The sequence below is a fragment of the Montipora foliosa genome, chromosome 2 (genome assembly GCF_036669935.1).
Source record: "Montipora foliosa isolate CH-2021 chromosome 2, ASM3666993v2, whole genome shotgun sequence".
NCBI lineage: Eukaryota > Metazoa > Cnidaria > Anthozoa > Scleractinia > Acroporidae > Montipora > Montipora foliosa.
The window spans coordinates 47,100,102-47,112,601 of NC_090870.1; the positions used below are offsets into that span (position 1 = coordinate 47,100,102).

The 12,500-nt window shown below is 38.0% G+C and overlaps 1 protein-coding gene across 1 annotated transcript in view; it reads left to right on the top strand.

Moving 5' to 3' along the window:
- LOC137993323 (heparan-alpha-glucosaminide N-acetyltransferase-like) overlaps positions 1-12,500 on the top strand; it is a 37,668-nt gene that overhangs the window by 10,989 nt on the left and 14,179 nt on the right. The window contains exons 5-12 of the mRNA XM_068839092.1: positions 2,487-2,602; positions 4,053-4,122; positions 6,962-7,022; positions 7,606-7,668; positions 7,771-7,820; positions 10,923-10,999; positions 11,445-11,475; positions 11,923-12,062. Coding sequence (XP_068695193.1) covers positions 2,487-2,602; positions 4,053-4,122; positions 6,962-7,022; positions 7,606-7,668; positions 7,771-7,820; positions 10,923-10,999; positions 11,445-11,475; positions 11,923-12,062 — 608 coding nt within the window. The remainder of the gene's footprint in view (positions 1-2,486; positions 2,603-4,052; positions 4,123-6,961; positions 7,023-7,605; positions 7,669-7,770; positions 7,821-10,922; positions 11,000-11,444; positions 11,476-11,922; positions 12,063-12,500) is intronic.

Here is a 12,500-nt window from a genome sequence, read left to right on the forward strand (position 1 = left end):
ATTTCCTCACGAACCGATGGGAGAGCCGAGGTGTTCTTCCCTATTGAGTCCTCAAGATTTGATACAGAATTTAACAAATCATTCCATGACTTCTCCAATTCTTGTATTTTTTGGTTTGCACCTTGAGTAGCTACCAGCAAGTTATCATACTTAGAAGACAGTGACGACTGATTTGGCTCAATATTTTGAAGACGTTCATTTACAGTTGCAATCTGTGATTGAAGTTGCACTTTAACCGCTTCAATTTCAGACTTAATAGCAGGCAAAAACTCTTTTTCCCATAGCTCTCTAAGATGTTTTACGGTCAGCTGCTCTTTGTCCTTTAACGTAATTCATTAACTAAACGTTCTCCTCGCTTCCTTTCTTACGTAAACATTTGCAAAGGCAGGAGCTCTAATTCCCATGTACTGTCCAGCCAGTTTTTATGAGTTGCAAGATTGCCCAGTAGTTCCCAACAGGCGAACCAAGTCAGCTCATTGACCAACAATGGGTTGTACATGTATATCAATTCCAGTGTGACCAGTGCGATGCTGGTTATGTCGGATACACCCGTGTGCATCTGTTCGTATGCGTTGATGGACATAGAATCCAAGAAAGACCTGGTCACTGCGTAAACATTATGATAATACACACCCAGGCACGGTTCCGGATGACCTTCGCAATTGCTTTAAGGTGTTGAAAAAATGCCAGAACAAGCTTGATTGTCTCGTTAACGAGATGTTACTCATTAAACAATTACGACTACAGTATATGTTTAAATGTGCAATCAGACACAATTTGCACTAAGGTCTTTGTCTAACTTTTGCAAATTAATGAATCTGAATTCTTAGTTACTCTTGGAATCGCATATTGAATTTTAATTAGTTTCCCTTGACAATGGCACCAAGATATCCCTGAAACGTCAGACTCTTTAATCGTTACATGTAGTTTTTGCCTGTATAATTATGTTGCAGGTCAAATCAAACCTTAGGTCAATTCGTTTCAACCTAGGTCAATGAGATTTTTTTTTGTTTGTTTTTGTTTTTGTGGCAAACAAAAAAATTTTTTGGCACCTTCAACCTTCTCTTCATCTCCACTCCACTTACCTCACCTACTATTCCCTCTCTATTAACCCTGCTCTCCCAACATCTGAGCCCCTCTTCTTTTTATCTCAGTGCTTACCTTGTGAGTCTTGGACCACAAACCTTTGGTTTTATTTTTGGATTCATGTCCTGGTGTCTTACCAGTGAGCCATGGAGACTTGAATGCAAGTTCCACTATTTTTTTAATTACATATACCTTGTAGTGGTAATAATTTAGCTTAAATTATTCAAATTAGACATGTATCTTTGGCCCAGTCCTTCTCAGTCCTGAAAGCAAATATGACAGGTTGGGTTCATACACCAGAAAGGGAAGAAGAAAAAGAAGAAGTTCAAACTTCAGGATTACACTGTATGTGGCGCTGAAAATTAATAAAATGGAAAAGGAAATAATAAACGCCCTTTCATCCAAATGTGCTACTTGCTCGAATTGGAGAACTTGAAGGGCACTCACAGTGCCAAAATAATCACAAAATTTGGATTTATCACTACAAGCAGACTCAGCAAAATTGAAAAAAAGAAACAAATATTTTATTTCATAATAAGGGCACTCACAGTGCCAAAATAATCGCAAAATTTGGATTTATCACTACAAGCAGACTCAGAAAAATTGAAAAAAAGATAACAAATATTTTTAGTGTTAAAGAATAACACTTACAAGAGCCTACAAAATGGCTTCTAATCAATAGATGATGAAACCCTTTTTCCTGACTTTTCAAAGTTTTGTTTTTACTTTACAAATTCAAAGTAAGCAAAAGATAGAGGAAATAACTAAGCAAATTAAAAATCAACAAGACATCATGTATCAGACTGAGTTCTTTTATTCCTTGGACGATAAGTCAATATTGTTGCCCTCTGCCATCCTAAGGAGATTCATCAATGAACAAGCTCTGAGCTCTGAGAAAGAAAAGTAGAATCGGTTAATTTTGACATGCACTGTATTCCTATAAACCCCAATCTTTAATTGCTAACCATTTAAAATCAGTGCCTAGACTTAACAAGCATTGGGGTTTTATAAAATACTCATGAAAATCTAAGCTGCACTAAGTTCATCCCCTTTCCTCTAGGATCAATTTGCTATTAACCAATATACAGTATTACACATACTTACTAATAATTATTGATGGGTTTTTGTTGATGTTTCCTACGCCTGTACTATCAATTTCAACCTTGTTTAAAATAAAATGACCTAGGTTGAAACAAAATGACCTACATGTAGTTTAATTGGTTGCAAATTAACCTAAGGAAAAAAATGACTTGCAACATATTGATAACTATGTTCAACTTGGCTTTAATCCTTTTTAGATGATAATTAAATTTGTGGTTTATAAAGGGATGCTTATTGGAAAGTAATGTTAAATTGTAGAAGGCTGGAGTTAGTAACGTCGTTAGTATCATTTTTTTTAGAAATGACTTGTATTTATTTGGAGAACATGGCCTATACCGTTACATCATACATAACATCAAGAGAAACATCACTTGTAAAATAAAGAACGCTGTCAAACCAGATGATGCATATATGCGTGAGTTTAAAATATTACAGTGTATGTTAGTTAAGTGATGCTGTGTATGAACTTGTATGTGCTGTGCAGTGAACCTTCGTAGGTAGAGCAACTGGATAACAATGCAGATAGGAGGAACTCATGCTACAGGTGTCTAAATTTATTGAAAAAATTAATAGTATACACTACAATTTCAAGTTTGCTACCTATGCACTTGCACTGCCTTGGCTAACCACTTGCAGGAAATTTTTAATTATTGAAACACCTGATACAAATACAAATTTATGCATGGTCTTAATACGTAATTAGCCTCTGTTGCTATTTTATTTTATGTCTGCCAGTAACAAAAATGATAGGGATTTGCACTTTTGGATAAGGCAGTTCAATGCTGTGCACATACTCTAGGTCCACATGTTCATGTACTTAATTAATTAAACTTCCACAGCATGCACTGTCCCTGTTGTATATGGGTATGGGCTTGCTGACTTGACAAACTGGGAGCCAGCAAGCCATGTGAGTCATGAGAGCCTCGCATTTAACTCTAAGCATCCATTTCAAATAGAGCTGATAAACAGTATTTAAGTCTAAGCACCCATTTTAAAACGGTTACCTTTCAGTATAACTGTGTGACTCGCATGATGGCTGACGCCATGTTGGCTCGTATGGCTCGCTGGCTCGCACATTGTCCAATCTCGAAGGTTTCTAGGAGACCTTAAGGCCTAGACTATGGTGTTTTACCTGGCAGTGGCATCCTTGTGTAAAACCAGTTAAAAAGTCAAAGTGAAAGTTTGCATGGGAAGGTTAAATAAAGTAACTATACAATGTCATGTATGTTTCGTGCATTATAATTATATGAACCTGTATTTGATTTTTATTATATTCAGCTTTAATTTCCCTTATCCTTTCCTTGAGACTCAAATTGGACAAAATCCGAGTTCTAGATGAAATTTTAACCCACGACCCTCTCTGACCTGGTCGGATGCTTTAATCACTGAGCTAGTTGGGGAATCGACTTTATGGAATTTTTCCCAAGGTTCGAATGGATGTAATTTCAATAACACAATGTGTATTCGTACATTTGCTTAGCTGGGTGTTTGGTTGGTGCATCTCACAGTATCTATTATAAGGTGACTGCATGATGCAGTTATGAGCTGTGCTGTCAGTCGTAATTTCACTTCTTGATTGTGTGATCCAGTTCTAGTCAAAGACCATTTCACCCTTGCTCACCACTACACGTAGCTCAGTGGTAACTGAGCATCCGACTAGATCACAGGGGGGGAGTCTCCAATGCCTGCAATTTCATTAACACAAGCATATTATTTGCTCACTTGGATAATATACTTTTCCTTGTCACTGCATTTAAACTTTTTCTGCACTGCCTAGCCCACAAACTTCCCCTGGTTCTCGAAAGGTGGCACTGTATATTACGTACTTTACATCCTAAAGTTGTACCTATTTTGTCTTTTCGTAGCTTTGCTGTATGCTTTTCTTTGCATCATGGGGCTGGCTATTTTTATTCCAGTGCTGCTTTATTTCTTAAGGTACATGTGTGTTCTATTCAGCTTTTTCAACTGCCTTTGTGCATTTTCAGGGCTCGAAATTAATGAAAATATCCAGTCATATTTTGATAAAGATACAAAAATTTAGTTTCATCTTCTCAAATTTTACTTGCTAAGTCGTCGTGCTGCATTGTGTTGCCAGTGGTTTAGCAAAACAAAAATATTACCCTACAATACTTGTGCGTAAGTAACCGCAATTGTTATGAACGCAATTTGAGCAATTGTGTTCATAACTTCGAGGATCATAGCTTTACTTGATTTCACATCTGCAATTCAATACATGTATATGATTTATTTCATATAATTATCATGATTTGGAGTACTTTTACAGTAGCTTTTGCAGAGAAGGGTGACAACCTCTCCATACTGATCTTTAAAGTCTGTAAGTTAGTACCGTGAGAGGATAAAAGTCATACTCTTTTATCCTGCTTTAGTGCTGGCCATAAGCAGTCTCCTTACTATTCCACATGGATAGTCAATTATACTATGTATTGTAGTGCTTTTTGAGAGGTCTGGACCAATAATCATCTAGTTATTTGTTTTTTGTACTTTTGGGCTTTTTAGGGGTGGCGAATGGTACCTCGAAAAACATGGGTCTCGGAAAGTTTTAGCAGGATCTCGTAATCTTGAAAGCGTTTTTGATAAGTCTCAAAGTCTCGTTTTTGCATGATTTGTTTTTACTTTTTTTGAGTCTCGAAAAACTTTTTACCAAGGAGTCTCAGGCTGAGATTTTTAACTAGGATCTCGGCATCTTGGCGAGTCTCGGATTTTACCATTTGCCACCCCTCTTTTTGCACTACGTATCACTGTCCGTAATTCCGTGGTGGCAAGATAGGTCTGCAAGGCATGCGTGTCATTACTGCTGAACAGCTTGAAATGCAGGCTCCGCATTCAATCAAAATCGCCAAAATGCATGTGTCAGACACAAAAGGAAAGAAATGAATCACAAATCGAAAGCTTTGACTTGACCTTTGTGGTTTTGGGTTCCCCTGAAGCGTTTTCTTGTTGAAAATCCAAAGTTATCTCTTTCATGCGTGGTAATGTACACTGTAAACAGCCTAAAAACAAATACATTAGCCTTTTTTGGGTAATTTACACGATGTCCACAATAAGGTAGTATGGGATAACAAGATTATAATTAGTCCAATTTCTTTTCCTTTCTCCAAAAATTTTCTTCTCGTTGATCGAAAAAAAAAAGACTACACTAGGCTACATTTATGTTTTCGCTAAAAGACTCAAAAAGACATGCGACGAACTCAAATGGGTAGGAGGATATAACTTTAACTACCTTTATGGATTTGGGTTCTAGTGAAGCGTTTTTTTTTGAAAATCCAAAATATTTTAATTGGTAATGTAAACAACAATCTAAGAATGGAGTCCTAGAAATAATTTGCCATTTTTGGTAATTTGATCAATCAACTTTACATGGTCCACAACATTCCAGTAAAATCTTGGGTCAATAATATAATTCTAATTTTTTTCCTTGCTTTAAAATAAGCTACTTGTTAATTCAAGTGTGTACACAGATCAAATGACAGCCTTACAAATAGTAATGCTCTCACGATTCTCTCATGATGCAGTGAACAACTCAGGTCCCCTTTATTAAAAACCACTGAAGTTGGGGCAACCCTAAAACCCGGAATCCGGAATCACAGGTCATTGTTTTACCAATGCAGAGAGTAAAAACTATCCTAAACATTCATAAAAGCTAACCTTAGGCCTAATTAGGCCTAAACTTGTAAACGTTTTTAGGCCGAAGGTTAGCTTTTATGAATGTTTAGGATAGTTTTTACTCTCTGTATTGGTAAAACAATGACCTGTGATTCCGGATTCCGGATTCCGGGTTTTAGGGTTGCCCCTGAAGTCGTGTTGTATTAAGTTAACAGAAGCTCGAAACATCTAATTGAGTGAAAATCGGCGGGTCTAAAACACAGGTCACATTCCACAGGTCAGGGTACATGTCACTGTGCTACAGAGAAACAACACCAAAAGTGTCTCCTAACCCGGAACACTCAGTCTACAAAAATGTTGTTTCAGGTCTAAGGGAAACATTTGGCTTAGTTGTTCATCACCGGAGCAGAGACTCCTAGTCTTGACCCAATACCCACCTAATATCATCCATGTCATTCTTTGGTATTTCACAGAAAATGTCATAAATGACAGACCACCGCTGCAAACGTAATAAAGGAACTAAGGGAAAGACATTTTCAGTTAATTTATTTTAACACAAGGAGTTTCATGATTGCCTTCTGTTTCCTTCAGCTCAAAAACAATAGTCAGGAAAGCAAGTGAAGCTACATAACTATCTCTTCTAGGGTGTGATCTGCCGCCTTCAGTGGAGCATTCATTACCCATAAACATGTGTCCTCTCACTGGACTATTTTTTTTCTTTTTACTTCCATGTGCATTTTGAATCTGAGGAAAATTGTACAACTGCTCTTAATGGGTACATGTAGTGAGTTGCTGGAAAATTTTGCAAGTGTCCAATTTACATACATGTAATTTTAGATTATTGTGTGGTTGACCATGACGACTAGACATCAAAATGTCTTGACTGCATGGCAGACTTAACAGATAATCTTGACAGCTAAAATGCTAGATTCATGTTACACGTACTGCGTGGACTCAATTACATACAGTAATGCCATTAAGATTGATTCTCAGCTCACTTTCTAATACATTAGCTTTTTTAATTTTCTTTTTATGTCCAATCTAAGTTTCACTCAATTTGATTTATACATGAGACACATGCCTTTTTGAAACTATTTTCGAAACTATTTTCGGCAATTGTAAACAAATGTTGCTCTCATCTTGATTGCAGGGAGTACAATTTCCTTGTTAATTGGAAGCTTTTTGAAGACACACAAAGTCTGATGAATGCTGTATGTTTGTGCTGATACAATGTACATGTAGTAATATAAGTTTTGTTCAGGACAATCATTTGATGAACAATACTATTACGTTCTTGTTGTTGAAGCCTTCTTATCTTATGGCCATGTAAGCAAATTAATGATGAGTAAGAGTTCTGTGGAGGTAACTGCCAAACTAAAAAATATATTGTAGTGGTTCACAAAGGGACAATATTCATCCATGCAGCCTTCGTATGTGGCTCACTTATCAAGTTTAGGACTCATTAATTAAGATTTTGATCATGATTTCAAAGAGTGCAGCTCACTTACAAACCACTTTCGTACTGAAAGGATACAGTACAAGGTGCCTCTTGCAGCAGCCTTATGGTCCCTGCATAAATTTACCTCTGAGCATACAGCTTGCATTCAGTTTTGTTGAGGAAGGGAAACCCAGGAATCCCTGGAGAAAAACAAACCCTGAAGCAGGTTGTGATTGATTGAAACTTGGTGATCAGCCCATGTATTTTATAGACGATTGCATGAATGCCCTGCCTTCATCCTCTCATGTCAGACATGTTATCCACAGTATTTTATAAATTTTCTCTGTCATATATAGGATCTTGGTACTCCAAACTTCAGTGGTTCTGTGGATGACCGTGCACATAATCGAGATGAGATGGTTTGTTATGTTGATTTCCTTGTTACTTTTCATTTGAACTAGCAACATATTTCTCTTCCTTACCAAACCAGGAGTTTCTAAAATTAGCTTTACATTCAGCAGACAGAAAAACCAAAGAAGCAAAGACTTAAGTCATTGGACACATTTCGTGGGTGAGTCTTCCATCGCAGTGGCACTACATGTAATTGGAGACACTGCATGACCATACATGACGTTAAATCGAATCAAGTTCAACTCAAGTCAAACTGATTGGATTTTGAGGAGAAGGGACATGTACAGTATGATGATGAGTCTGAAAAGTCAACCTGGGCCACATTGGCAAGAGGGAGTGCTCTCAATAGCAGTTAATGCATAGATTTAGTTTTTGGTAAAATTCATTATGCCCAGGATTTTAGTAAGGATCATATTTTCTGATTAATTATTAAATGTTAAAGACTTGTAGTTTTGAGGAGACTATATAATTTAGCAATTATTGAATAAGGCTGAGTAGGATATGAAGAATTCTGCAGGCCGAGGTGGATAACATCCTCCGAGATCTGCAGAATATTTCATATTCTACAAAAGCCGAATTCAATGATTGCCTTATTATTCATTCAAAGTATTTTCTTCACTCAAACTTCTAAACCTACTCGCAGCCATTTTTCTGCTCAACAAAAATAACACAACTCGTCCCCAGCTTTTTTCGGTCAACGGTTCAATGATTTGGAGCGGGCTGCACTTTTGACGTCATTTTTGACATCATCGGTTCAATAATCTGCAGCGGGCTGCACTTTTGTCGTGATTGATTCAATATGACGAAGTTTCTTTCCAAATTTGGTAAACAGCAGCTGGTTATGGTGAATTATGCGTGTGGTTTTAACCAATCAGAAACGGGGAAATATTTTGAATGAATAATAAATATATTTGTTATTAGTATAATTTTCAGCGGTGAATATAAGAATTTAAAGCGTTATATTTACCGTGCTGGCCGGTGAATATAACATTTTGGAGACGCGGCTTCTTAGCCAATCAAGCACTTTTCGTGCCTTTTTATCTTGTTTTAGCCCGTTGTTTTGCACTTTCTTGATATTCACCGCTGAAAATTACACTAAAACAATTATTCACCTCAGGCTCAGTAAATATTGGGGAATATTTACCTCCACTTCGTCTCGGTAAAAAATCACTAATATTCACTTCGCCTTCGGCGAATAATTGTTAAATATATATACGGTATATATGCTCCTCAATCGATTGAGTTGAGAGCTCTACGAAATATGTTCTAAGTTCTGTCTGACGACAGCTTAGGCGCGAAACTCAGAGTAACAGAGAATCGATGCGTCCTCTTTAATCCTTCAACTTATGTATACTTAGCTCTGCTACCACAGCGTTGAGCACTTTACGCCAAGGTTGACTCGACCTCCACATTTTATATATATATAAAGAAAGTAATCGAATCAACCATTGATCTGACTAGCCATCTCGTTACCGGTACTAACTAGTTTCATACCGCACGAACTGTGTGGCACTCTTCAGATAAAATAGCTAAGTGAAGATTCCGTTAAAACACACACTTATACATGGCAGGATTACACTCGCGCGCTAAATTTGAATTAATAGTGTTGCGCGGAAATAAATCAACATATGAGGTAGCTGAGGAGATATTTCCTCGTGTGTCTACAAGATGACACGAGTTCGTTACGCCTGTTCAAGGTCGCGAGGTCAGGTCTTCAGATAATAAAATACTTCTCCCACAAGCACAGGCTACGTCTTTCAGAAACCGGGTCAAAAGAGGCGGCGGTTGTAAATTGAATTTGATGGAACCGAATTCGTAAAATTTAGTACATGAGCACAAAAATTAACAGAGCTCAATTTAGTTGAACAAACAAAAATTACTTGAGTTAATTAATTTTGGCCGGGATCACACGCCATAAACAGCCAGGACATACCCAAGGGCATAGGGCTAACGCTGTCAGAGCAGGTCCTGGGAATAAGTTGAAAAACTCGCTAGCGAGATTGGACAGTCGATTGCAGAAACTCAAGACTGGATCGCGGGAACTCAACACTAGATCGCACAAAATCGACACTAAATAGCGAGAACTCAACACAAGATCGCAGAAACTCATCGATCAGTAGGAAGAACTGGAGCTTTTTCCACGAAACTCGACCATCTCCAGACGTAACTTAACCTACAATTTTTATAACTCGATCGTGTCTGGCTGATCCATTTGAATGAAAAACATATGTGCCGTGAGTGGGAATCGAACCCGCGTCACCCTAGTAACCAGGAGGACGATTCCCACTCACACCACATATGTTTTTCATTCAAAAAGGATCAGTCAGTAGTAGTTCACTGCTACTGGCTAGTGACTACATCGTTGGGTTTCCAGCCTTCTTCATACACACAAAAAGTATAATTAATTAGCTGGTAGTCTGTGAATCACCTTCGGGTGATCCGAGGTAGTCCTGTTCCTGAATGTTAAACATTGCCGGGGAACTCCGTGGCTAACCAATATCTTCACTGATTGCTCTGTTGCCAGCAGGGTTGTCGTGATGGTGCAGTGGTTAGCACACCCGACTAGTAACCAGGGGGACGCGGGTTCGATTCCCACTCACGGCACATATTATTTTCATTCAAAAAGGATCAGTCAGTAGTAGTTCACTGCTACTGGCTAGTGACTACATCGTTGGATTTCCGGCCCTCTTCACACACACACACACACACACAAAAAAAAAACCAAATGTATATACATATATATATATATATTTGAAATGTGATTTAGGTCATCACAGTTGCCGGTAAACATGTATGAGTGTCACTTGAACAGTAACAACAAGAAGGGTGGTACTGTAGCTGGTACTAGTATTTTCATTTCACTCGTAACTAACGGATGTTTGCGTTTTAGGATGATTTTTCTTGGGTGTACCAATGACTTTGTAAGTCTGTAAGGAAAATGAGCCTGTAAGACAATGTTGCCAAAAGGAATTTCAGCTTGAAATGCTCTAGTTTTCCAGGTTTCAAACTGCATTTGTAAAACGCAATTATGTCTATACACAAGGAAGTTCATGGCAGTTGAGCAGCAACTTAATCAGGTGTGAAGAAAGCTTGGAAATTATAAAGGGTTGAATGGGGATCGAACCCATGACCACGTAATCGCTCTGTATTGCAGAGCTGTCAAGCCAACTATATTATATCTCATTCTGCACGTTTTATTTCTATAGCTGATGAACTCTGAATGAAAAGTTAGCATTTTGGAGTTAATTTGTTTCCTTTGCAGGATTGCTTTAACCATAATGATCTTTGTGAATTACGGAGGAGGAGGATATTATTTCTTCAAACATGCACGATGGGACGGTAAGTCAGTCCCACTGGGTCCTTGGCTCTTATGATTCGAGGTGGCCAGTCAGTGTGTCTGTCCAAATGTTTGTCAATTGTTATATACATTTAGGCAGACAGTCAGTTGGTGGGTTACCTAAAGTCATTTTGTCAGGACTCACTTTGTTCTTCTGTCCTCAGTCTTTCTGAATATTCCATAATACTGTCAGTAAATCCTACATGTATGGTAGTTCACTTTGTCTCATGCTCGGGCAATTTTAAAGTCTACTTAAGTCAAGCAGCTTATCTGCATGCCTGAATCAGTTAGTATGCCCATGTCTGCCATTTGTTCACCAATCTGCCGGTTCTTTTTCTTTTTTTTTTTTTTTTTTTTTTTTTCATTTTCTCAGTCATTGATCCTGACAGCCAGTTGTTCTATTCAGAGAATTAAAACACTCTTCTCTTTTTTTTTTTAACTGACCAGGACTAACAGTAGCTGACCTTGTCTTTCCTTGGTAAGTTAAATTACAACTTACACTAGTAGTTTTAATGGCCTGCCTGTATGCCTGTGTATTGAAATAATAATATTATTATTACATGCATGCATCTGGTATTGCAACAACTACAATTCAAACTTTTTTTTAAATTTTTGCAACCTTGTTGAGAGTGTTCTGAGGATGACTATCGGTCAGGTGGTTGATAGGTCAGTCAATGTCACCAACCCTCCTGATAAAAATGGCCAATTACTGTTTTGGCTTTCGTGCCTCTTATATCATTGCAGAGTAAACTATTCATTATAAATGCTATGCTGGCTATTTAACACGGAAACAAAGACGTGAAAAATGTGGTCATTGCAAATTTACCAATAAAAGAAACAAGCTCATACATTTATTCGCATTCATCTAGTAAGGAAGCATGATACCATTTCGAATCCTAAGAAAATGTTGTAATATTTTTAACAGGTTCATGTGGATCATGGGCATTTCCATTGTAATCTCTTTCCGGTCATTGAGAAACCGTCAAGTAAGACCAATCAAGATATTCCTCAAGATTGTTAGACGCACTGTCATTCTCTTTGCCCTTGGACTCTTAGTTAGCAATTGTAAGTGAACATTCAATAACACCATTTGGAAAATCGTCTTAGAATTCAGTTGGTGTCCTTTTAGAATTTTCGACACTCCAGTAGCCCACGTAGCCGGTGGTTCTGTTGTTGCGGTAAGCGGCGAAGCCGTGCCCCAGCCTTCTCGCGCCGCTCCAAATCTCTCACGTCCCTCAACAACAGAACAGAGGGCTACGCAGGCTAACCTTCCAGCTACTACTGCGTCTACTACACAGCTGATTTCATGAAGTCTTTGAAATTTAAGGCCAGTCCTGTGCTTTTGATCAGTTATTATTTGCTTCTGTCGTAAACAAAATAATTGGGACCCTTTAGATCGAAAGACGAGGTCGACTACGAATACGAGTTTTCTGTCCTGAGCATGCGCACTTCGAAAAATGTCGGCCTCCAAACCTTATGCGCATGCCTAGTACGGAAAACTCG